The following is a 25,287-nucleotide window of genomic DNA, read 5'->3' on the forward strand; positions in this document are numbered from 1 at the left end:
CTTTTTCTTGGTGCGCCACTGTAATTTTTGTGTACAAAACCTCCAGACTAAAACAATATCTATCAGTTAACTATTTCATGTTTATCTTGGAGTGCCCTGGTAATCTCTAAATGGACAACCCCTAACCTTAAAGGGACATAATACACAATGCTAAATCACCTGAAAGTGATGCAGCATAACTGTAAAAAAAATATCACCTGAACATCTCTATGTAAAAAAGGAAGATATTTTACCTCAAAAAAATGTCCAGGTCACCAGAGTAAGTGCTGTCTAAACAGTTATACTTCAGCTGCTGTAAAGTTGCAAGTTGAGAAAAAAAATTGTCCATCAGCAGTGCTGAGGTAATGCTTTGCCTTTGCTGTGATCTCATGAGATTTTACTGAAATCTCATGAGATTTATAGGAAAATAACTTGACTGTGCCTGCACATGACAGATGCACACTTCCTAGCTTGTCCTGGGACAAGTATCCTGACTGGCTGCTTAAAGTCTCTTTACAGCGGGGTGTGAATACTTAGGAAATCCGAGGTCAAATATCTTCCTTTTTTGCATAGAGACGTTCAGGTGATATTTTCTAGTCATCTTTTTACAGCTATGCTGCATCAATTTCAAGTGCTTCAACATTTTTGTATTATGTTCCTTTAAGCAGTTGCTTTTTAACACTTCCATATTTATCTTTGGTTTTAATTAAAGGGACATTGTACACTAGATTTTTCTTTACATAAATGTTTTGTAGATGATTTTGTAACAATCTATAGTTTTGCTTATTTTTTAATAACATTGTGCTGATTTTCATAATCCTAACTAAGCCCCAAAATATTTAGATGCATACTGATGTCTACAGATTCCTGCGGCTCCTATTTGTATAATCTGTTTTTTTCATATGCAGGAGGGGGGGGGGTCTGCTGTTCCTGTTTTCCCAGCCCCTTTCATTGGGTGTCCCAGCCTAACCTCATCAACAGTGCTAAACTGGGAGCTTCTATACTGGATTCTTACATCAGTATCTGTGCATATTCTTCTTTATAGTAGTGTCTATTACATGCAGTTATATGAAAAATGGTGTATACTGTCCCTTTAACAGACTCAACAGACAAACTGGTCCCTTTAGCCTGATTACTTTCTTGTGGGTTTTAATCAAATCAGTGCTTTCTGATTTTCGATAGTTATTAAAATATTTTAAATATTTTTATATCACAAATGCTATTATTTATACTGAATTGTAAGCAACATAGCTATGGCATCAAATGAAAGAAAATGTTCTTATCCCTAGCTGTGAGGTAAAACTCAGTTCTATGAAACTAGAGTTACCTGGTGCTGTTAAATGTTTCATGAGCTAGGGGTGTTTTATAACAGCCATTGTAAAGGGGTAATAAGACCCTGCAGCTCCTGTATCTAATTCACAGAGATGTAATCTGACCCTGTGTTTCCAAGGGAGTGGTGGTTTTTATTTCAGGATGTTCTGAGTGCTCCAATGTGGACTTTAGCTTCTCACATAAAGCAGGAAGCGACAGCGACAGAGGAGAAAAATGGTGAGTTTCTTAATTCAGCTGAAATAAGGAATGTAATACTTGTACAACTAAAGTAATAACTCCAGCACCAGCAGAAATAAAACAAATTGTAACAAATGGTTTAATGTGAGTAATAAAGCCTATTAGTCTGTAAACTTAATTCTCTCTGGTTTCTCAGGTAAAGCTCAGTTTGTACATCTCTTATTAGCTCTATGATGGCAGGACACAGTAATCTGTGCATGTGTGCGTATACTGTGTATATGTATATTGTATTTATTTTTTTTATATATATATATACACACACACACACACATATATATATATATATATATATATATATATATATATATACTGTATATACACATTCACACACACTATATATATATATATATATATATATATATATATATATATATATATATATATATATACACACACATATATATATATATATATATATATATATATATATATATATATACTGTATATACACATTCACACACACTATATATATATATATATATATATATATATACACACACACACACAATATATACACATATATACATATACACACACATTCACACACACTATATATATATATATATATATATATATACACACACACACACACACACACACACACACACATATATATATATATATATATATATATATATATATATATATATATATATACTGTATATACACATTCACACACACTATATATATATATATATATATATATATATATATATATATATATACACACACACAATATATACACATATATACATATACACACACATTCACACACACTATATATATATATATATATATATATATATATATATATATATATATATATATATATATATATATATATATACACACACACACACACACATACCAGGACCGAGTACCCCCACCTCTGCCAAATCAAAACAGGTAATATTTGTAATCATCATGTATATACTATAGTTTTCACAAGAGGGGGCTGCAAAATTCATCAAACATTGTAAATCATGTTGTCCCTTTGCTTTTCTCAAAGTCACTGAGCAGAATATATTAATCAATAATCAGCGAGTACCAGCACTTTTTTTTTTTTTTTTGGAGTAGTGGCACCTTTTGTTTTACAAAACAAAGCACTGCGTAAATATATATATATATATACACGTGTGTGTGTATATAAGCAGAGATGTGCACTCTCACCTTCAAAACATCTGCCAGGGTGCTAGTGGATATTCACAACAGCAGAGAAGACAACTTACACTCATTGGATTTTTTTAAACTCAATTTTACTGTGACCGTGTTACATTTTGGGTATAATGTATCCCAAAACGTAACACGGTCACAGTAAAATTGAGTTTAAAAAAACCAGTGAGTGCAAGTTTTCTTTTCTGCTGTTGTGTGTGTGTGTGTATATATATATATATATATATATATATATATATATATAAACATATATATAAACAGGTAAAGGACTGCACTCACTTCCTTTTGAGGAAGGGGAGTGTGTCCCCGAAACGTCACATTTTTCTATTAAAGTACACTTTGGAAAGACCAGTGAGTGCCGTCCTTTACCTGTTATATTCAACCATTGGCACCCTGGCGGTTGTTACTGTGGTGAGAGTGCTCTTTTTGGAACTATATATATATATATATATATATACACACACACATGGATACACTATATATATATATATATATATATATATATATATATACACACACACACACATACTGCAGACACATTGTTTATTATTTTATAGCTATCTTTGGAAAATTACACCATAACTTGATTGTCTGTTCTGTTTTCTACAGACCAAGTTCCTGTCACAGGATGAAATTCACAGTAAGTGAGAACAGCATTATTTAGAAGCAAGTTGCGTTAACGCTTACAGTGCACATGATCTGCTGAGTATATGACAGTAGGTTGCATGCACATAAATTCCCCTTCTGTGTCTTCTGCTCAAATGTTATCCCTTTAAAATTAAAAAAACTAGAAAACACACATCAATACATATGATACATACCTCCCAACATTTCAAAATTAAAAAGGACACCCCACCCCCCGCGGCAAATTTTTTTTTTAAATGTGGTGGGCAGGAGCGGGGGCGGGGCTTAAAAAAATCATAAGACCAAAGTAATATAAATAAAATTCTAAATAAAGTCATATCTTTTAATACTCTTAGGCAGCAAATCAAACACAAGCTCAAACCACTGGTATAGCTATGTGAGCTCTGTATTTAATTAACCTTTGCAGAGACAGTAATACATATTTTTATCTTAATTGGACATTTAATAATAGATTCTTTAAAACTGCTCTCTGCTTTCCTCATTAATATTCTAGATTCTGGCCTTTAAAGTTAGCATAAATGCATAGTAACACACTACATAGCATAAACTTACACATGCAGATACACACACACTACATTGCATACACTTACACATGCAGACACACACTACATATCATACACTTATACAGGCAGATACACACACACACTACATAGCATACACGTATACATACAGATACACACACTACATAGCATACACGTATACATACAGATACACACACACACTACATAGCATACACTTATACATGCAGATATACACACACACACTACATAGTATACACTTACACATGCAGATACACACACACTACATAGTATACACTTATACATGCAGATACACACACACTACATAGCATAAACTTACACATGCAGATACACACACACTACATTGCATACACTTACACATGCAGACACACACTACATATCATACACTTATACAGGCAGATACACACACACACTACATAGCATACACGTATACATACAGATACACACACTACATAGCATACACGTATACATACAGATACACACACACACTACATAGCATACACTTATACATGCAGATATACACACACACACTACATAGTATACACTTACACATGCAGATACACACACACTACATAGTATACACTTATACATGCAGATACACACACTTCATAGCTTACTTTTATACATGCAGACACACACACTACATAGCATACACTTATACATCCAGATACACACACACACACACACACTTATACATGCAGATACACACACACACTACACAGCTTACACTTAAACATGCAGATACACACACCTACACACTAATAGATACAGATAGACACACACACTACATCATATATGGGTATCTGTAACTCATTGTTTGTGACCCTGGTGTTAGCACTGCTCATCGAATGAAACTGAAGGCATGCTAGTATTATCACCAGGGGTAGACGTTATCACTACCAGGGGTTAGAGGTCATCATTACCTGAGGTCAGAGGGTATACAGCCTTCCTACTCCTGCTTAACTCACACGCCATTACTTTTCCACAAGGAATCTAATGCATGGGGCAATGCAGGACAGATGGCTAGCAACCCAGGACAGTGGGACAGACCCCTAAAATCGGGACAGTTGGGGGGTATGATATGTACTATAGAGGGGCAAATTCAGTTCCCATTCTAAAGCCATGCAGATAATTTAATGGACTGTAAGGTTTAGGCCATATTTTAGCTTTTATTCTTTTGAGATATGATTTACTTTTACAATTGAACTTATTAAAAACAATATCTGTAAAAATATGTTACTTGCTGTGACACCACATACAATTTTTTAACTGGGCAGCACCTAAAAGTAGTTTTGTTGATAGAAGGAAGGAATAACCTTAGTTGTGTAGAAAGACATGTGCGTCCTCTTTTTTTTTTTTTGGAGCTAAGCACTGCCACATCATTGCAAAATATAGACTACTGGGGATGATGGTTTCCAGTAAACAAGATTTACAATTGGAAAAAATAAGTGTTGCAGATGTTAAAATATTAGATTAAAGGGACAGTCAAGTAAAAAAAAAACTTTTCATGATTCAAAGAGGGCATGTCATTTAAAAAAAACCTCTCCAATTTAGTTTTATTACCAATTTTGCTTTGCTCTCTTGGTATTCTTAGTTGAAAACTAAACCTAGGAGGTTAATATGCTAATTTCTTAGACCTTGAAGGCCGCCTCTGCATTTGACAATTTTTCACCACTAGAGGGCGTTAGTTCATGTTTTTCATATTGATAACATTGAGCTCATGCATGTGAATTTAGAGAGGAGTGAGCACTGATTGGCTAAAATGCAAGTCTGTCAAAAGAACTGAAATAAGGGGTCAGTCTGCAGAGGCTTAGATGCAAGGTAATTGCAGAAGTAAAACATGTATTATTATACCTTTTTAAAAGAACAAAAATTCTGGTGTTGACTGTCTCTTTAAGGGATTATCTATATTTTAAAACAACAAAAATTCTGGTGTGACTGTCCCTTTAAACATTATGTTAGGGGGGGCGGAGCCTGGAAGGGCTGAGGAATGGCAGCCTAGAGGAGAAGCTCCGTGCAGACTTGCTGCTAAAATGGCATAAAATTGATGAGAGAGGCTAAAACTTAAGTATCAACAGATATTAGTAATATAAGAACACCCATCGGAGGGCTAAGGAGACTTGAGAGGGGAAAGGCGCTACTAATAAGAAGATCTGTGCGACAAGACCCTGCACACTGGCGCATCAGACGCCATCTTTTCTACACACGTGGAGTTACTTTCAATCCCCAGGAGAGCGCTTAACCGACCGGCTGACTTGGGAAACAATAGCAAGCTAACTATTACCTGGAGGGGAAGCCAAAGAATAACAGGAGGAAGAAGAGGTAAAAGGAGTGATCGGCTTTTGCAGCTCCTAAGCTACGGAACTGGAGGTACGCAGGGACGACCGGAACAAGGTTATTAAATAAACAGGGGGCTGATACCGGGCAGACAATAATGAGGAGAGGGGGAGAATGATCATAAGACAAAGATGTGACTGAAGAGAAGGGACTTGTAAAGTGGGAAGAAGTATATACCCAGAGGCTCTTTATCGGATAGAGGGCGCAGCCATAATACAGGCCCCACAGATGCAAGGAAATTAACTTTTTCAGTGTCAAAGACACCACACTTTGCTCTCTTTTCATTCAAAAATTACATTTAAGCAGCAGGGTTACTCATAACCTTAATGATCTGAGGGATAAGTACAAAAATGTATTTGCTGTGACCAACAGGGAAAATTGCAGCACTTAAAAGTTAGAAGAATGATTTAATTGGGAGGTGATGCTGCTATTATAAATACACGCGGAAACAGCTCCACAAACAATATGCCTACTGAAAATAACTGAAGATACTTTGGGAGATTGTCTTATATGCATATAAGTTATAACTAACATGTTCAAGGTTTATTATGCTTTCTTGACCTGCAGTCAAGACCTTTTATATACATGATGAGACTTTAAAGACACCTTAGTCTTGGGGTGTTTAACATTTGCTGAAAAGTGCCTAGAGGAAATTAGATCACATCTCACTAAAAACAAAGATTGGGGCACTGTAGATATCTTTAGCTGATCTGGCCCTGTAGGCGCAGTAAAGTTGGGAATTCCATCGAACATTGCAACAAAGACAGAGAAAGATGGCGGCGGCCAAAAAAAACTCTAAAACATCATCACTAAACAAGCAACCCTCAACTACCTTATTTTTTAAATCTATCAGAGGAGATAAATCCTCAGACCTACAAATGCAACAATCAGATGAGGAGAGAGAGGGGGATGAAGGATCTAGAGGTGCAATGGAAGACCTAAGGCCAATTACAAGAGCAGATCTAGATCACTTATTTTCCAAACAGGACATTAATGCAAACTTTGAAAAAATGCTTGAAAAAATGGAAACTCTACAAAACTCTGTGACCAATAGCATAAAAGACTTTAAACAAGAGATTGTAGATCTGGGCACGAGAGTGAACTCTCTGGAGGAGAGTGGAGATACAATGGTTGAAGATCTAAATGCAGTAAAAGACAAAGTCACCTCCCAACAATCAGAATTAGAGGATGTCTATGATAAACTAGAAGACCTGGAGAATCGTAGTCGCAGATCCAATCTACGACTGAAAGGAGTCCCAGAGTCAGTGGGCCCAGGCGAGTTGAATACATATCTGCTTAACCTTTTTCTGGGTATTACTGGCACAAAGGGAGAAGACAGGTTTCAAATGGAAAGGGCACACAGAGCTCTGAGGCCTAAACCTAAGGGTGAAGACCCTCCCAGAGATGTGATTATTAAGATGTTGCGCTTTCAAGAGAAGGAGGAGATTCTCGCTGCAGCGAGGAAGAACCCCACTTTTAAGTACCAAGGGACTATTATACAGTTTTATCAGGATCTCTGCCTGAGGACTTTACAAAGAAGAAGCTCATTACGAACACTCACTTCCATGCTGAGGAAAAATCAAATTCCTTACCGTTGGGGCTTCCCTTTCGCTCTCCACATAACGTGGGAAAACAAGACATTTTCTATAAAAGATCCTCAGGAGATTCCAGAAACTTGCTGTAGGATGAGGATGGATCTCCCACCTATGCTACAACAAGATGCTACCACAGCTCAAACCAACATGGAGGGCAGACACCGTCAGAAACAATGGTCCAAGATACCCGAAAAGAAGCGCAAGACATGAACACGATCAAGACATTAGAAGATATCCTTGAATAAGGGAAAAATGTTCCATTTTTGTGAAAGCACTACGGACAAAATTAAAAGTTTAGTGCTGAACTCTTTTGACCTGTAGCAACTTAAACCAGGGGTCAGATAAGTATATAAATGTTATGCAAATGTTTTACCATCTAGTATTGGGCTTTCCCACAAAGTTTTCTTGTTATAAAGTATTTTTAGGCTTAACATATCTTACTAACCAGAAATGTTGACAACTATGATGCCTTTTGTTCTCTTCTCTTTCTCTTTTTCTTCTTTTTTCTTATCTACTATGTCTCACTCAAGATAAAAGATATGCCATAATATTCAAATGACGTAACTAACTGCACTTAGATATCCAATGAGTTGGAACTTAGTAGGTTTTTCTAAAGTTTATGTTTTTATGTTTCACTTTGCTTGTTATTTAAATTTTGTTTTTTTAAACCAGATGTTTCCTACCAGTAATAGAGGTGGGGGGATGAGATGGGCAAGAAGATCTAGAGAGAATCAGGTATCATGGATAAATGTTGGCAGGAGGGTTTTGTGGGGACTACTCAGGCTTTCTAAGATGGAATGGGAAAGAACGTGGAGAAGGGGGGATGGTGGAGATCAAAGATGACACATAATATAAAACTAATCTCCCATAACGTTAGGGGATTAAATTCAGACACTAAAAGGAGGACGGCAATGACACACTATTTGAAATTAAACGCTAACATTATATTTCACCAAGAAACACACTTTATATCCCAGACAATCCCAAAGTACTGGACGCAACAGTTTCCCCATAACTATCATTCAACGACAGATACTAAGAAAAGAGGGGTGACAATACTAATACACAAATCTCTAGATTTTATATTGGATAATGTACTGAGTGATAAGGAAGGTAGGTTTGTGATAGTTAGAGGCACAATACAAAATACCAAAGTCACTCTCTGTAATGTGTACGCACCCAATGAGACGCAGAATTCCTTCTTTGACATCATTTCACAGCATCTTACTCAGTGGTCACAAGATAGGGTAATTCTAGCGGGGGATTTTAATGTTCCCATGACCTCATTTTCGGGGGAAGGAACCAGAAGTCAATCAAGCAAGCAACATCGCCATAACGCGATAGTTAGGTCAATCAGGGATTCCCTAGGAGCACACAATCTTATAGATTCCTGGGAAGCGTTTGGTAACTCCAAACATGACTATACTTACTATTCACCGGCACACAACTCATACTCAACCTTAGATTATATCTTTGTGAGTCAAATACTGACAACTAATTCAGTTACATCTTACACACAAACATGCGTTTGGTCAGATCACTCATTAGTAGTCCTAGAAATAGCGGGCATACTAAATTTCTTGCGGCCAAGATCTTGGACATTTAACCCAACATTACTTAGGAAACCAGAAATATACGATAGGATAACAAAAGCAATGAAAGAATATTGGCAACTAAATGAGGGGACAACAGATAACCCGTTGATAACTTGGGCAGCGCACAAACCAGTTTTGAGAGGTCTGCTTATTAAAGAAAAGGCCATAGTGGTAAAACAAGCTACACAAAGAACGAACACACTTCAGAGGGAGGTTGAGACACTTGAGCAGGAACATAAACGTACTATGTCACAGAGGGTCTATAGGTCCCTCCAATCCAAACGTACGGAACTATCCACTATCTTGAATGAAAACTCTGTTTGTGCGGCTTTGAGGCTGAAAGCACATTACTATGTGTATGCGAATAAGCCAGATAAGTATTTGGCATACAAATTGAGGGAGAGAACAAAGCTTTTCGCAATCCCCTCCATTCACAGACAGGGGGGGGCTTTGACCTCAAACCCGCAGGAAATAACTGAGACTTTTGCTCAGTTTTATGAGCATCTCTATGATGGGAAAAAGGTGGCCCCGGGAGACCTTACTAGACAGACAGGGGACCTATTGGGTCAGATCGACTTACCAATAATACAGGACTCAGACCTTACAGCATTAAACGCAGACATTTCACCCAAGGAAATATTAACAGTAATTAAAGACTTAAAGTCGGGGAAGGCACCGGGCCCAGACGGACTGACAGGGGAATATTATAAGTTATTTACGAAAGAGTTGATGCCCCACTTATTAACTTTCTGCAACAGTATTTTGGCGGGAAGGGAATTGCCTCAGGATATGTTACAAGCTAAAATAGTGGTGATACCTAAAGGAGGGAAAAACCCGAAGTACTGTCAAAATTATAGGCCAATTTCACTGATCAATACGGATCTTAAAATTTTTACAAAAATAATAGCCAACAGACTTAAATTGATATTGCCATCACTGATTCACAAAGACCAGGTGGGATTTATTATGGATAGGGAGGCCCCGGACAATGTAAGGAGAATCTTGACTTTAGTAGATTATTTAACACAAACCAAGACACCATCACTACTTCTATCACTCGACGCGGAAAAAGCGTTTGATAGGGTAGATTGGACCTATATGTTTAAAGTATTAGACAAAATGGGCTTTAAGGGAGCTTTTATAAAGGCGCTGACAGCTATATACTCAAGACCGACGGCGGTGGTGGGAGCGGCGGGATACCTGTCAAGGCCCATAGATATTTTAGGTGGGACCCGCCAGTGGTGCCCGCTCTCGCCGCTGCTATTTGCCATTAGCATTGAGCCACTGGCAGCACTCATCAGACAATCGAAGGATGTGTCGGGGGTGCAAGTAGCTAATGAAGAATATAAATTGACACTATTTGCGGACGATGTGCTCTTGACACTGACCAGACCTCTGATCTCTTTACCTAACCTATACGACATTTTAGAGAAATTTTCAGGGATCTCAGGCTTTAAGGTTAATTTGGACAAAAGCGAGGCTCTATCGATCTGTCTCCCACTCCATACTAAAAAGACGATTGAACTAAACTTTGATCTTACATGGGCTAAATCTCATATCACTTACTTGGGAATTAAGATTACCAACACTTTTTCAGAACTGTATAGATTAAATTATTTACCCATCTATAAAGCCATTAGGAAGGATTTAAACAACTGGAAAAGAGGTAGATTTTCATGGTATGGACGCCTATCGGCTATTAAAATGAACGTTCTTCCTAGGATCCTATATCTTTTTAGAGCCTTGCCGATTGGGGTTCCCCTGGCAGACTTAAATACCCTGCAATCCGACCTGCTGCGATTTTTGAGGGGAGATGGGAAGGCGAGAATAGCATCGCAGACTTTGCAACAACACAGACAGATGGGGGGGATCGGAGTCCCAAATATGGTAGACTACTACCAAGCATCCAGGCTAGCACAAACAGTCATAATGGAGAAAAATTTTCAGGGAGTGATCTGGCCAAAAATAGAAGCAGATATTGCAGGTAGAGAGAATCCGGCAGATATCTTGTGGGATCCCTCAGGAAATACAAAACAGTTCTCATATATATCACATGTAACACAAGATACTTTACACAACTGGCATACGGTTACAAAAAAAAAGGGGCTACTCACTCCCTACTCACTATTACTACCCGTGAAGTTCTTGTTGCCTTCGGAACTTAGAAAACTAGTAGGGAAATGGGATAACAAGGGTTTGTATAGAGTGGCAGACTTCCTAGATAAAGCGGCGATACTTACCTTTAATCAGGTTAGAGACAAAATCCATCCATATACGTTAAATTGGTTTCTTTACTTACAGATATCATCTGCTATCTCTAAATATATAGCTAGTAGAATAAGTCAACCCTTGACCCTATTAGAAAGGTTATGCAGCACACAAACCAGAGGGAAACATGGGATCTCTCAGATATACTTAGCATTGCAAGGGAAGAAGACCACACATAAGTCTCCTCTCATGGAGCGATGGGAGAAGGATACAGGAGAAGTAAGAGAAAAGGTTATATGGGAACAGACTTTCTCAGAAATAGGGAAGAGCATGCTAAGTGCTGATATGAGGGAGAACTGTTTGAAGGTGGCCTTCAGATGGTACCTTACGCCGGAAAGGACAGCTCATACCTCCCCCTTGAATAACGCAGCATGTTATAGAGGATGTGGGAAGAGAGGGACATATAGGCACATGTGGTGGGACTGCCCAAAAGTACAGCCGGTGTGGCAGGCACTATCGAGGTTACTTAGTGACACACTGGAAGAAGAGATTGATCTAACAATAACTCAGGCACTTCTACATGAAAGGGTTAGGCCGTTTAACTCAGCAATCAACACTTTTGTTAGGATACTGTGCACCTGTGTACGTATATGTATAGCCAGACACTGGAAGATAGGAGCACCAGGGTGGGCAGAAGTCCGAGATAAAATAAACAACACTTACATAATGTTAGAATTGGCGGCATGGGCTCAAGGAAATACTGTTCAATTTCAGAAAATATGGTTTTATTGGATTTTGAAGGGTCACACGAGACCACACACTAACCAGGGGAGAGACGAGAGAGAGAGATCAGGACAGTGAGAAAGTGGGGAGGAGGATAGAGACATCCACTAGGGCCTGACTTAAATTGCCCAGACACACGTAATATATTCAGTAAGGATATGATATTAGACTCTATTATAAACTGGTAAAACATAGAGAAAGCTTGGAAACATCTGGTGGGGGGGGGGGGGGGGGGAGGGGGAAGGGAAGTTAAATCTGTAAGTTCATAATGTATGTAAATGTAATTGCAAGTCGCTACACAAGATGAGACAACTGATATGTGTTCATTTCTCACCTCACTGGCCTACTGTAATAGGCATGTAGGAACGAGACATGTGTATATTGTAAACCTACCTCTACACAATGTTTATGACTTGTATTTTACTTTGTTTTTTTTTCTTGAAAATCAATAAAAAATATTTCAATTAAACATTATGTTAAAGTACTGAGTTGCTCGATCAAATCCTGCTTTTACAAATGATATGGCTTACTTTGATAGCTATGAATAAGGCTACGGTCAAAACGCGTAAGCTTGTATATTAGGCGTTTTTATCACCTATCTATGTTGATAGTGCTTTTTTAAAAATGTTTTGGATTGAATAAAGCATTTAATTATTACTTTTTTGAGGGATTCTGAACTTTTCTTGTATTTCCTTTGATCAGGTCAGATTTAGCTGATCGTGAGACAGTACAACCAAAACCTAAGCTAACTAGACCTGTGTCTAGGTCAGTACATATTGATAGGTACTTCTATGACATGATGCAATAAAACTTGTATGGGCTCCAAATTGTTTGTTTATGAATTTTACATATTAATGATCCCTGTGTGTCTAGTGGCCTCTCCTTACATCCTTGGCTTCTGACTCTGAAAAATATAACAGCAAATACAAGGTTAAATTGTTGGGGGTGTGTGGTTTTGGGAACCAACAAAAATTAAATACACTATTGCTAGACTCCATCAATTAAAGAAAATATTGATTGAATTACTGGCAAGAATAGAGCTCTAAACAATCCAGTATTTTTTGTATGATCCTGTTGTCCTTCACCCCTTTATATGTCTCAGATTCACCCAAACACTGACCTTATCATGGATTGGCCAGCCACACCTTGCCTATGATAATTCATCCAGCTTTGCACTTAGTCCTCTCATGACTGGTGTCCATCTAGCCAAAGCTATGGAGAGTCCATGAGTAATTAAAAGATAGGATGGGATAAGAAACATTGTTTTCCATAAGGAAACTAAACCCACAACTCTAAAAATAAGTACATACATTTTTTTCCTTTTTTTTTTCTTTCATGCACTTTAAAACATGCAACAGGCAAAATTACATAGAAACAACAACCTGATGGACCTTTCTACCACAAATTGCCTCAGAAGAAGCAAAATGATCAAAATGTTAGAATTTAGTGAAAGTATGCAATGAAGACCAAGTAGCTGTCTTGCAAATTTGGTCAACAGAAGCTTCATTCTTCAAAGCCCAAGAAGTAGCCACTGATCTTGTAGAATGAGCAGTAATCCCATTGGGAGGAGTCTGATCTGCCTTAAACTAAGCTTCTCGAATGAAAAACTTTAACCAAGAAGCCAAAGATACAGCAGAAGCTTTCTGACCTAGCTCAAAAACCAAAAAAGTGAACAAACAAACTCAAAGTTTGTCTGAAATCCTTAGTAGCATCAACATAATACTTCTAGGCTCTAACCACATCAAAATTGTGAAGAAGACTCTCAAAATAATTATTAGTATTAGGACACAAAGAAAGGACCACAATTTCCCTGCTTAAATTATCCGAGGATACATCCTTAGGAAGAAAATAAAATGTAGTTCTTAGAACTACCTTATCCTGATGTAAAATCAGATAAGGATAATCACAATAAAGAGTAGAAAGTTTAGAAACTCTTCTAGCAGAGAAAATAGTCTGTTGAAAGAAGACTTTCCAGGAAAGAAATGTAACCCCTTAACGACCAGTACCGTACCCTGTACGATGCTGTCATTAAGCCCTTAAGGACCAGCATCGTACCCTGTACGACGCTGCATCCCTGGGTTTCTCTCTGCTGCGATCTCGCTAAAAGTAGCTCGATTGTGCTATTTCTGTATGCTCCACTAGTGGGGCACTGCAGAAATAGAGTTGCAGAGTTACCAATGCAGAGAGGTGTGGCCCCTCTCTGCATCGGGCAGCGGTGGTGCTGATCGTTGGTGATGTGGGAGGGCTAGGAGGGAGGCGGGTGGGTGACCATTGCAGGAGGGGGACGGGAGCAGGTTGGAATGCTACACTATAGGAAAAATGTCCGGAAAGTGGCAGGGAGGGTGAAAGAGGGAGGAAAGAGAGAAGGGCTCCTATAATAGAGGGGGGATATCGATCTGGGAGGGGGTAGGGTAATGAGGGGGGGCAGCTACACTACAGAATAATCAAATACAAATAAAAAAATTAAAAGAAACACATAAAATTGGGGTTAATTGGCACTGGCATACAGCTGGCAGTACCTAAGATGGTGGCAATAGTTAGAAGGGGGAGGGTTAGAGAGCTATTTGGGGGGAATCAGGGATGTTGGAGGGTTAGGAGGGATCCTACACTGCTGAAAAATTAAAAAAAAAAAAAAAAGTTTTATTTTTTTTATTGGCAGACTGTCTGCCAGTACTTAAAGGGACACTTAAGTCAAAATTAAACTTTCATTATTCAGATAGAGCATGCAATTTTAAACAACTTTCCAATTTACTTCCATTTAAAAAAAGTGCACAGTCTTTTTATATTTACACTTTCTGAGTCAACAGCTCCTGCTGAGCATGTGCAGGAATTCACAGAATAAGCATGTATGCATTTGTGATTGGTTGATGGCTGTCACATGGTGCGTGTATGCATTTGTGATTGACTGATGGCTGTCACATGGTACAGTGGGAGTGGAAATAGACAAAACTTTTAAAATTGTCAGGAAAAAAAAAATCTACTATTCATTTGAAGTTCAGACTAAGTGCTATTGCATTGTCTTGTTATCTTGCATTTGTTGATTATGCAAATCTACTGTGTTGACTGGTCCTTTAAGATGGGGGTGACCAGTGGGGGAGGGAAGAGAGCTGTTTGAGAGGGGTCAGGTAGGGATCAGGGGGTGGGAAGTGTCAGGTGGGAGGCTAATCTCTACACTAAAGCTAAAATTAACTTTTTAAGATACCCGATTAACCCCTTCATTGCCAGGGATAATAGAAGTGTGGAGTGCAGCTGCAATTAGCGGCCTTCTAATTACCAAAAAGCAATGGCAAAGCCATATATGTCTACTAATTCTGAACAAAGGGGATCACAGAGAAGCTTTTATAACCATTTGTGCCATGATTGCGCAAATGGTATATAAATAATTTCAGTGGGAAACCCAAAGTTTGTGAAAAAGTGAACTTTTTTTTTTATTTGATCACATTTGGCGGTGAAATGGTGGCATGAAATATACCAAAATGGGCCTAGATCAATACTTTGGGTTGTGTACTAAAAAAATATATAGTTTTGAAAAACAAGGCTCTATTTCTGTTTAAATGTAGTGATAGCAAAAATGCTAAAAATGCTCTGGTCTTTTGGGGTAGTCAGTCTAAAATGCCCGGTCCTTAAGGGGTTAAATGGACATGAAACTCAATTTTTTTTCTTTCATGATTCGGATAGAGCATGTGATTTTAAACAACTTTAAATTTTACTATTATCAGGGGAACTTTCGGGCGGCGGCCATGACAGGTCGCATGATTGCTTGCTGCATCGGGGAAAAACCAGATCTGCTTAAAACCTTCCTTTAATTGCCCCATCAGGTATTGTTTTCTACTCTATGCTCCCCAGCAGAATAAGCTCCTTCGGCTAAAGTTGTTATTATTTTTAACATTGGATGCAGCTTTAGTCCTCCGGAGATTACATCAGACTGCGGCCTACAATATACCTCCCGGCAGAAAGTGTCTGTCGTTAAACAGTAGTGCTAACACTGCAGAATAAAAGCCTTCAAATCTACCATAAATGCTTGCTACTCTCAACCAATACAGAAACCTGTGGGGATGGAAGTCTGTATAATACAGGAGATCAAGGAGCAGCTAGCTTATCATCATGCCGCATTCATCGAGACCTTACAAATCGCCCTAGGCACCTCCAGATCAGTTGATGACTCTGACTCTCCACACGCATATCCTGGGGGAGCTGCCGTGGCAGGATTTACTCCACTTCCACTCTCTCTTATGTGCCATGGCGGAGGCTCAGAGGATGACAGCAGGATCCTAAATGCACAGACTGCACCTCTGAAGCTCACAACTACCAACAAAAATGAACTGACACAAATCTTAAGTTTTTCTAAGGAGCCATGCGAGACCCCATCTAATACCACAGTGGACGCTTTGTTACCTGTTAGCTCAGAGAGTGGGACCTCCCAACGCTGGCCTCTGAACCCACTTACTGTCTCCCAGCCTCAACTAGGCCTCCATGGAGGGAGTCAATTCAGTACAGCGGCCGATGGCCGAAGGAGAAGCTGTGACAATCTTGAAATGCCCCTATTGATGAGGGTCTCAGCTGCTGCCCTCAGTGAGATACATATCCGTCTTGCTTGGACCTGTGGTCTTGAAGGGATCATGACGAGACCAGACCTACTACTGTTGATGAAGCACAATCTGCCTAATGCTTCATACAACATCCTGCATGATTCTACTACAGCAGAGTTTCATCCCCTAAAATACAGTGGAACAACCCGCAGAATCGGAGTGGGGTAAGCTTACAAAGGGATCTAACTAGAGAAGATCACCCTAAGGGACATTCTTCTACCTTAAAACATACGGACTCTTTTTACCAGCATTTCTCTATATCTGAGAAATCTAAAATATAAATATAAATCTAATATTCCCAAAAGTCAATTTTTGAGAGTGAGAAAAAATTGTACTGATATTGAATCTTATGACATCCAATCAGATATATTGGTCAACCGGTTAAAAGAAAAGGGCTATAATTTAAAAAAAGTTCTAGAAACAAAGGATACAATAAGAACTATTGATAGAAAAATCCTACTCAACATAGATCTAATGAAACAACTAATTCAAAGAAATCCTCTAACACTCATTCTGTATGCGAGGATGCTGTTACAGTTCCATTTATCACAGAATACAGTTCCCAACACAAAGAAATAAAAAACATTTTAAATAAACATTGGCATTATATTCAGCAAGATCCAATTTTGGGGAAAAAAAGTAAAAAAACATCCTGACCTTATTTTTAAAAAAGCAAAAAATCTAAAAAGTTATCTTTCCCCTAGTGAATTCAAAAACTCAAAAAGCAGTCTGATTGACGTTGGTCTAGATAATGAAAAACTAACAGGTTTGTTTTCCCTGCCATACCTGCAAGTCTTGTAAATCAAGTAGTAAAATTAAGGAAATAGTCTCTACTGATAAACAAAACACTTTTACAATCAAAGAAATTATTAAGTGTAGTGACTCTGTTATATATTGTATTAAACGTTCCTGTGATTTATTTTATATAGGACAAACTAGTCGTATTCTGAGAGATAGGATCAGAGAACAGAACACATTTGGAATATAGAGCATAAAACTAATAAGACTGCATTATATCAACACTTCACAGATATACATTTAGGGGATATAAAATGGTTCAAATTCTGGGACATTTTAAAAATTCATCCAAACATTAGGGGAGGGAATATGGAAAAAAATATTACTTAAAAGAGAAGCTGAACTGATTTATTGTTTTAGAACTTTATATCCACAAGGAATTAATAGTGCTTTTGATTTAAATAATTTAATATAATCATAAAGACATATATTGTTACACATCACTTCTTTTATATTCTCTAATATACCATTTATCATACCCATCTTTATACACATTTTATATATGTGAATTGTAATATACATTACTATCATTTAATGTATCCTTTTTTGGATACATACAGTATATATATATATATATATATATATATATATTTGTGTATTCCAATTAACAATCGTTTTATTTGTATTGGATATCACAAAACTGCATTTGATCTATACACTCTATCTCCACATCCTAGAGAAGCTCCTTTAGTAGTAAATATCAGTGCTATACATATATATAAAAACAAATATTGCGCTGAGTTTGCCATTTCATCATTCTTTATTCTTGTTATATTTATGTTTTGTAAACTTTGTCAACACATATTATTTTTTTCACTTAATTTATCATCAACTAGCAGGTAATAAAAATATAAATATAAAAATTCACTTCATGTGTAGATAAATCACATTTTAATTATGGCATTTTAGTTATGACATTTAAATTGTCCAGCACTTTATAGGTTAAAACTATGCACAAGTAAGTTAGCTGCCTTTCTGATATAGGTGGAAACAATTCTGACACTCCTTCTTTGGTCCTATTGGGCAGATACAGTTTAACCTATCACATGGTTCATTGCATTATTTGTTCCCTATATAAGGGGATGTGTTAGTACCAGTAAGCATCTTGATAAAGGTAGCTGTGTCTACCGAAACGCGTAGAATTTTGCTTACTGTCTGTAATCTAAACTAGGGATTTATACTTGTACATGCAGGTTCATCCCCATTTCTTAAATATTTGGAATATGTGCATATGAGTAATTCTTGAAATAGAACTTGTATTCCCTTCTACTGAGCACGTTATCAGGTACATTGTTTGTTTGCCTTGAGCAAACTATTGCCTAGATTACGAGTTTTGCGTTAAGGTAAAAAAGCAGCGTTATCAGGTCCTAACACTGCTTTTTTATGCCCGCTGCTATTACGAGTCTTGCAGGTATAGGTATACCGCACACTTTTTTGGCCTTACCGCAAACCAACTTATGTAAATTTCGTAAAGACGTTTTCCTATGGGACTTCCATAGCGCCGGTATTATGAGTTTGTCCTGGGAGGCCAAAAAGTGAGCGGTACACCCTCTACCGCCAAGATTCCTAACGCATTTTAAAGTCAGTAGTTATGAGTTTTACGCTACAAAGCTGTAGCATAAAACTCATAACTAAAGTGCTAAAAAGTACACTAACACCCATAAACTACCTATTATTAACCCCTAAACCGAGGACCTCCCGCATTGCAAACACTAAAATAAAATTATTAACCCCCTAATCTGCCGCTCCGGACATCGCCGCCACTATAATAAACATATTAACCCCTAAACTGCCGCACTCCTGCATCGCAAACACCAGTTAAATATTATTAACCCCTAATCTGCCGCCCCTAACATCACCACCACCTACATTATACTTATTAACCCCTTATCAGCCGCCCCTAGCATCACCGCTACCTTCATTATACTTATTAACCCCTAATCTGCCGTCCCCAATGTCGCCGCCACTATTCTAAATTTATTAACCCTTTAAACCTGTCTAACCCTAACCCCCCTAACTTAAATATAATTAAAATATATCTAAATAAAATTCCTATCATTACCTAAATTATTCCTATTTAAAACTAAATAGTTACCTTAAAATAAACCCTAAGCTAGCTACAATATAGCTAATAGTTACATTGTAGCTAACTTAGGGTTTATTTTTATTTTACAAGCAAGTTTGTATTTATTTTAACTAGGTAGAATAGTTACTAAATAGTTATTAACTATTTAATAACTACCTAACTAAAATAAATACAAATTTACCTGTAAAATAAAACCTAACCTAACCTGATTGGAACAGCCAATAGAATGCAAGCTCAATCCTATTGGCTGATTGGATCAGCCAATAGGATTGAAGTTCAATCCTATTGGCTAATTGCATCAGCCAATAGGATTTTTTCTACCTTAATTCCGATTGGCTGATAGAATTCTATCAGCCAATCGGAATCTAAGGGACGCCATTTTGGATGACGTCACTTAAAAGTACCTTCATTCCGAAGAAGACGTAGTTTGAAGAGGATGCTCCGCGCCGGATGTCTTGAAGATGGAGCCGCTCCGTGTCTGAAGGATGAAGATAGAAGATGCCGTATGGATGAAGACTTCTGCCCGTCTGGAGAAACACTTATGCCCGTCTGGAGGACCACTTCTGTCTGCTTTGTTGAGGACATCTTGCCGCTTGGATGAAGACTTCTCCCGGTAAGTGAATCTTCGGGGGTTAGTGTTAGGATTTTTTTAAGGGTGTATTGAGTGGGTTTTATTTTTAGGTTAGGGCTTTGGGCAGCAATAGAGCTAAATGCCCTTTTAAGGGCAATGCCCATCCAAATGCCCTTTTCAGGGCAATGGGGAGCTTAGGTTTTTTTAGTTAGGGTTTTATTTGAGGGGTTGGTTGTGTGGGTGGTGGGTTTTACTGTTGTTGAGAGCTGATTTCTTTGGGGCAATGCCCAGCAAAAGGCCCTTTTAAGGGCTATTGATAATTTAGTTTAGGCTAGGGTTTTTTTTATTTTGGGGGGACTTAGGTTTAGGGTTTATTAAATTTAGAATAGTGGCGGCGACGTTGGGGGCGGCAGATTAGGGGTTAATAAGTGTAGGTAGCGGCGACATTGGGGGCGGGAGATTAGGGGTTAATAAATATAATGTAGGTGTTGGCGATGTTGGGGGCAGCAGATTAGGGGTAAATAAGTATAATGTAGGTGTCGGCGATGTTGGGGGCGACAGATTAGGGGCTAATAAATATAATGTAGGTGTTGGCGATGTTGGGGGCAGCAGATTAGGGGTTAATAAGTATAATGTAGGTGTTGGCGATGTTGGGGCCAGCAGATTAGGGGTTAATAAATATAATGTAGGTGTTGGCGATGTTGGGGGCAGCAGATTAGGGGTTAATAAGTATAATGTAGGTGTCGGCGATGTCGGGGCGGCAGATTAGAGGTTAATAAGTGTAAGATTAGGGGTGTTTAGACTCGGAGTTCATGTTAGGGTGTTAGTTGTAAACATAAATGTGTTTTCCCATAGGAATCAATGGGGCTGCGTTACTGAGTTTTACACTGCTTTGCTTTTTCTCAGCCGGCTCTCCCCATTGATGTCTATGGGGAAATCGTGCACGAGCACGTACAACCAGCTCACCGCTCACATTAAGCAGCGCTGGTATTGGAGTGCAGTGTGGAACGGAATTTTGCTCTACGCTCACTTCTTGCCTGTTAACGCCGGGTTTGTAAAAACCTGTAATACCAGCGCTGTAGGGAAGTGAGCGGTGAGAATAAACTGCATGTTAGCACTGCATCCCTCATAATGCAAGACTCGTAATCTACCCGTATATGTGTAATTCCTGCTAGACGTGAAACTTTGCTTTATATTCAACTCAAAAAAGGACTTCACTGATATCAACTGGGTCTTATCTGAGCAAACGCAGAGACTCTAATGATACAACTGAGTCTTATTTAAGCTAATACAGTTTATACATGGCTCTCAAAATGGAATAAACACACTCTTTCTACACTTGTATTGGATCTGCAACTACGGAACAAATTGGCCTCTATTGGACAAGGAACCATTTGATGAGAGACCTGTAACACGAGCTAATCAGGTCACGTGGTATGACGTCATCCTACCCATCGGGGCTTCCGATGGATTCCAAATATCCACTCTAACACTACGAACTGTGAGTTGTTTAATACGTGAATTCTATAGCTGTGCACAGCCGAAGAAACACATAGATCCAATTAGAATCTGATACTACTCACCAAGGCCTTTTATTTAAAAGGGATTTTTTCTAACAACGGACTCTCAGCTCTCATAATTGAGTGTATACTAATCCTCTGAGATTCACTTGCTGTTTGCACATGTATTACTAACGCCATATTGTTAATACATTGTATTAACCTATGTTATATTGGTGCTACTTTTTTTAAGTTTTTTTTTTAGGTCCGTTAGGATTTGTTTTTTGGAATAACTTAGATGCCGGCATCTTTTATCATTTAATTAATCATATATAGATTAGTTTTAAGATTTGTTTTTAAATAATTTGTATATAATTTATCGGATACACTCATTTGTCATATCCTATTTCATTTTTTACACATTATATTCATTTGTTTTTAACCTTAAGGGTTATCATTTTATTAAATATATATTTTGTGTCACATATCACGAGGTACTTTATACACAATTTTATCCTCAATATATTTGAGGTTTTAATCACAACCCATTTTAAATACATATATATTATTATTTATATATATATATATATATAATATTATTTTTATTCTTTTTGGTGAGCTCCCTTTCGGAGCTCTTTTTGTCCCATACCTTTTGTTTTTTGTTTGTACCCCATGATCATTTTTGAGGAATCAGTGATCCAATTAGGGACGGTTAGCAAATTCACCATTTTTGATAGCACTCACACCATCCCTCTTTTGTATCTATATCTGAAAGACTTGATCACTTATACACAGGGGTCTACATGGACTGTGACTGAGACTCTGCTACTCACAAATGACGATGGTGAAAGAGTGCATAAAACAGTTATCTATAGTAAGTAAGTTTAGATTTTTACTAGTAGAGCTATATCCCTCTGTTACTGCAAAATGCATTGCTTATTAATATTTTAGGAATAGGTTACTTACTTATAACATTTTTGCAAGCCTTTCCCTCAGCTTATTATTTACACTTAAATCTGTGTTGTCTGCGTCCGAGACAGCATGGTCATATATTTACCCTAACTAAGAGGTTATGGCTCAGACCACCCTATTTCTGAGAGCAGTGGTCAACAGTAAAGTGATTTCTTCAACTCTAATCTTCAGTCAATACCCACAACCTATAGTTAAGATCTGGAAGCGGCTCCTTTTGTGGTATTTGCATCCCCCTCATTTTATATCCCTATACAGAAACTTTAGTGCAGGGGCAATAAAATAATTACTACCTACGCTCCCCCCATTAGAGGCAGTTACATTTCAAAGTTGGGAACTAACCTTTAGCAGTCTAGGACCGTGCTACACAGTTTCTTTTTATATTTACCTAGTTTAGTAGCATCCTTACATGTCGTTGGCTGAGCCTTTCTTTTTCTTTATATTATAAAAATGAGGTTTGCCATTTGAGATCCACAAGTGATCTCCTTTGTTTGCAATTGCCTTCTTCTGGTTTAAAACTTTCTTTTATTTTTAAAGACCCAAAAGTGTCCTCCTATGTTATTTAGAAGGTCTTTAGGGTGCTTGGCATCCTATCCTTATAATGTTTACATGGTACATATGTTACTAGCCTTTTGTCTCTTATTTCCTCATTTTATTGTATGTACTCACTGTAAAACTGACATCTTTTTTCATGAGAATTTACTTATGTTGTATGCCTTGAAATGAACCTCAAATAGAAAATTAAAATATAAAAAAAAAATGTTTTACTATTATCAAATTGTACTTGTTTATCTTTTGTTGAAAACTTGTCAATAACACTATATGGCAGCTAGTTTGTTTTGTTCTCATGATATCCTTTGTTGAAAAGGATACTTTGGTAGATTTAGGAGCTGCTGATTGGTGGCTGCACATATATGTCTCATCTTATTGTCTCACCCAGTGCATTCAGCTAGCTCCCAGTAGTGCATTGCTGCTTCTTCAAAAAAGGATACCTAGGAACAATAGCACCTTAGGAAGCAAGTGCAGCATTAAATTGGTCTGAATGCGTCGATATTAAGACAGGTATCACATAAAAAAGGAGGGATACCTCATCCAAATTACAATAAACACACTTAATATTTGTAGAGAGGTGTTCAGAAATTCAGGGCCGGATTGAGCTGCGGGATACCGGGAAAAATCCCGGTGGGCCGGCAGCTGCACAGGGCCGGATTGGGCCACCACATAGGCAAGAAAGTTAGTAGGTTCAACTACAAGCAGCTCAGCTGCAGACAGATGCAGCGGCCGCAGCCGGGAAATGCAAGTGTGAGAGTCAGGGGGCGAAGCGGACCTATGTGGATTGCGCCTTCTCTGAGCCACATGCAGAAGACGCTGTGCGAGTAAAATTTATTTACTCCATCCTCAGGATGGCTCCCCGCCCGCTTCTTCCCGCTCTGTGCCTCATACACACCGGCCTCATCCTGCTCGGTGGGACCCAATCAGCTTCCCGGACCCGCAAGCGGACATGTGAGTACCACTTGAGGCACGGTTCTGATACCGGGGATATAGCTGCGGCTGTACCCGGTGCCTAAAACACCTGTAACCAGTTAATGTTGCGGCTACAGATCTAATACTGGAGTCTGCCTGATATACTGAGGTACAGCGGTAATACTACTAGAGAGATTTCTGTGGAAAATCCTGGGGTGTATCTATATTTTTGTGGATCCCTGGGTTATATCATTATCTCTTATAGTGGGGGTGCCTTGGGGTGGGTACATCTGTTATACAGTAGGTATACATAGGATAAAATAGATTTTTAGCCTAATATTTAGTGCATGGGGTACACTATAATATAATGGGATATAGCTTTATTAACAGGACTGTTATATCTAATACACATGAACTTGCTAAAATACAGGTGTTACTGGTATACAGTTATATGGTATTATCCAGGTTTATAGCAGGATATGGGTATTTTTTTTAGTTGATGAACCTAGAATTTAGCTAAAACTGTGTGTTTATATCTGACTTAATACACAGCTCTTCTACCACATGGTACCTTGTTACTGGCACAGCAATGTTAAAAGTAAGAATTATATTCTAATACAGAGGCTATGCTAACAGCTGTATTACCTGGGTTGCAGCTGCTATTGTGAGGGAATTTTGGGATACCTGGAAAACAGCTTTATTACTGAGATTACAGCAGGACTAATAAAGTAATACATCTCCAGTAGTAGGGATGCAATAGTCCTAATACTGAGAACACAGCCAGTTACCTTAACACTAATGCTGAGGGACCCCTTAGCTCTAATGTATGGGATACAGCAGCTCTAATGCTGGGGATGAGGGCATTACGCAGGTTATACAATAGCTAAA

General features: G+C 38.1%; 1 protein-coding gene across 1 annotated transcript in view; it reads left to right on the forward strand.

The window, feature by feature from the left end:
- The first annotated feature begins 1,439 nt into the window (after positions 1–1,439).
- Positions 1,440–25,287, forward strand: part of CALML4 (calmodulin like 4) — a 153,177-nt gene continuing 129,329 nt past the window's right edge. The window contains exons 1-2 of the mRNA XM_053718508.1: positions 1,440–1,527; positions 3,331–3,361. Coding sequence (XP_053574483.1) covers positions 1,525–1,527; positions 3,331–3,361 — 34 coding nt within the window. The 5' untranslated portion in view covers positions 1,440–1,524. The remainder of the gene's footprint in view (positions 1,528–3,330; positions 3,362–25,287) is intronic.

Source organism: Bombina bombina, chromosome 6, assembly GCF_027579735.1.
Source record: "Bombina bombina isolate aBomBom1 chromosome 6, aBomBom1.pri, whole genome shotgun sequence".
Classification (NCBI taxonomy): domain Eukaryota; kingdom Metazoa; phylum Chordata; class Amphibia; order Anura; family Bombinatoridae; genus Bombina; species Bombina bombina.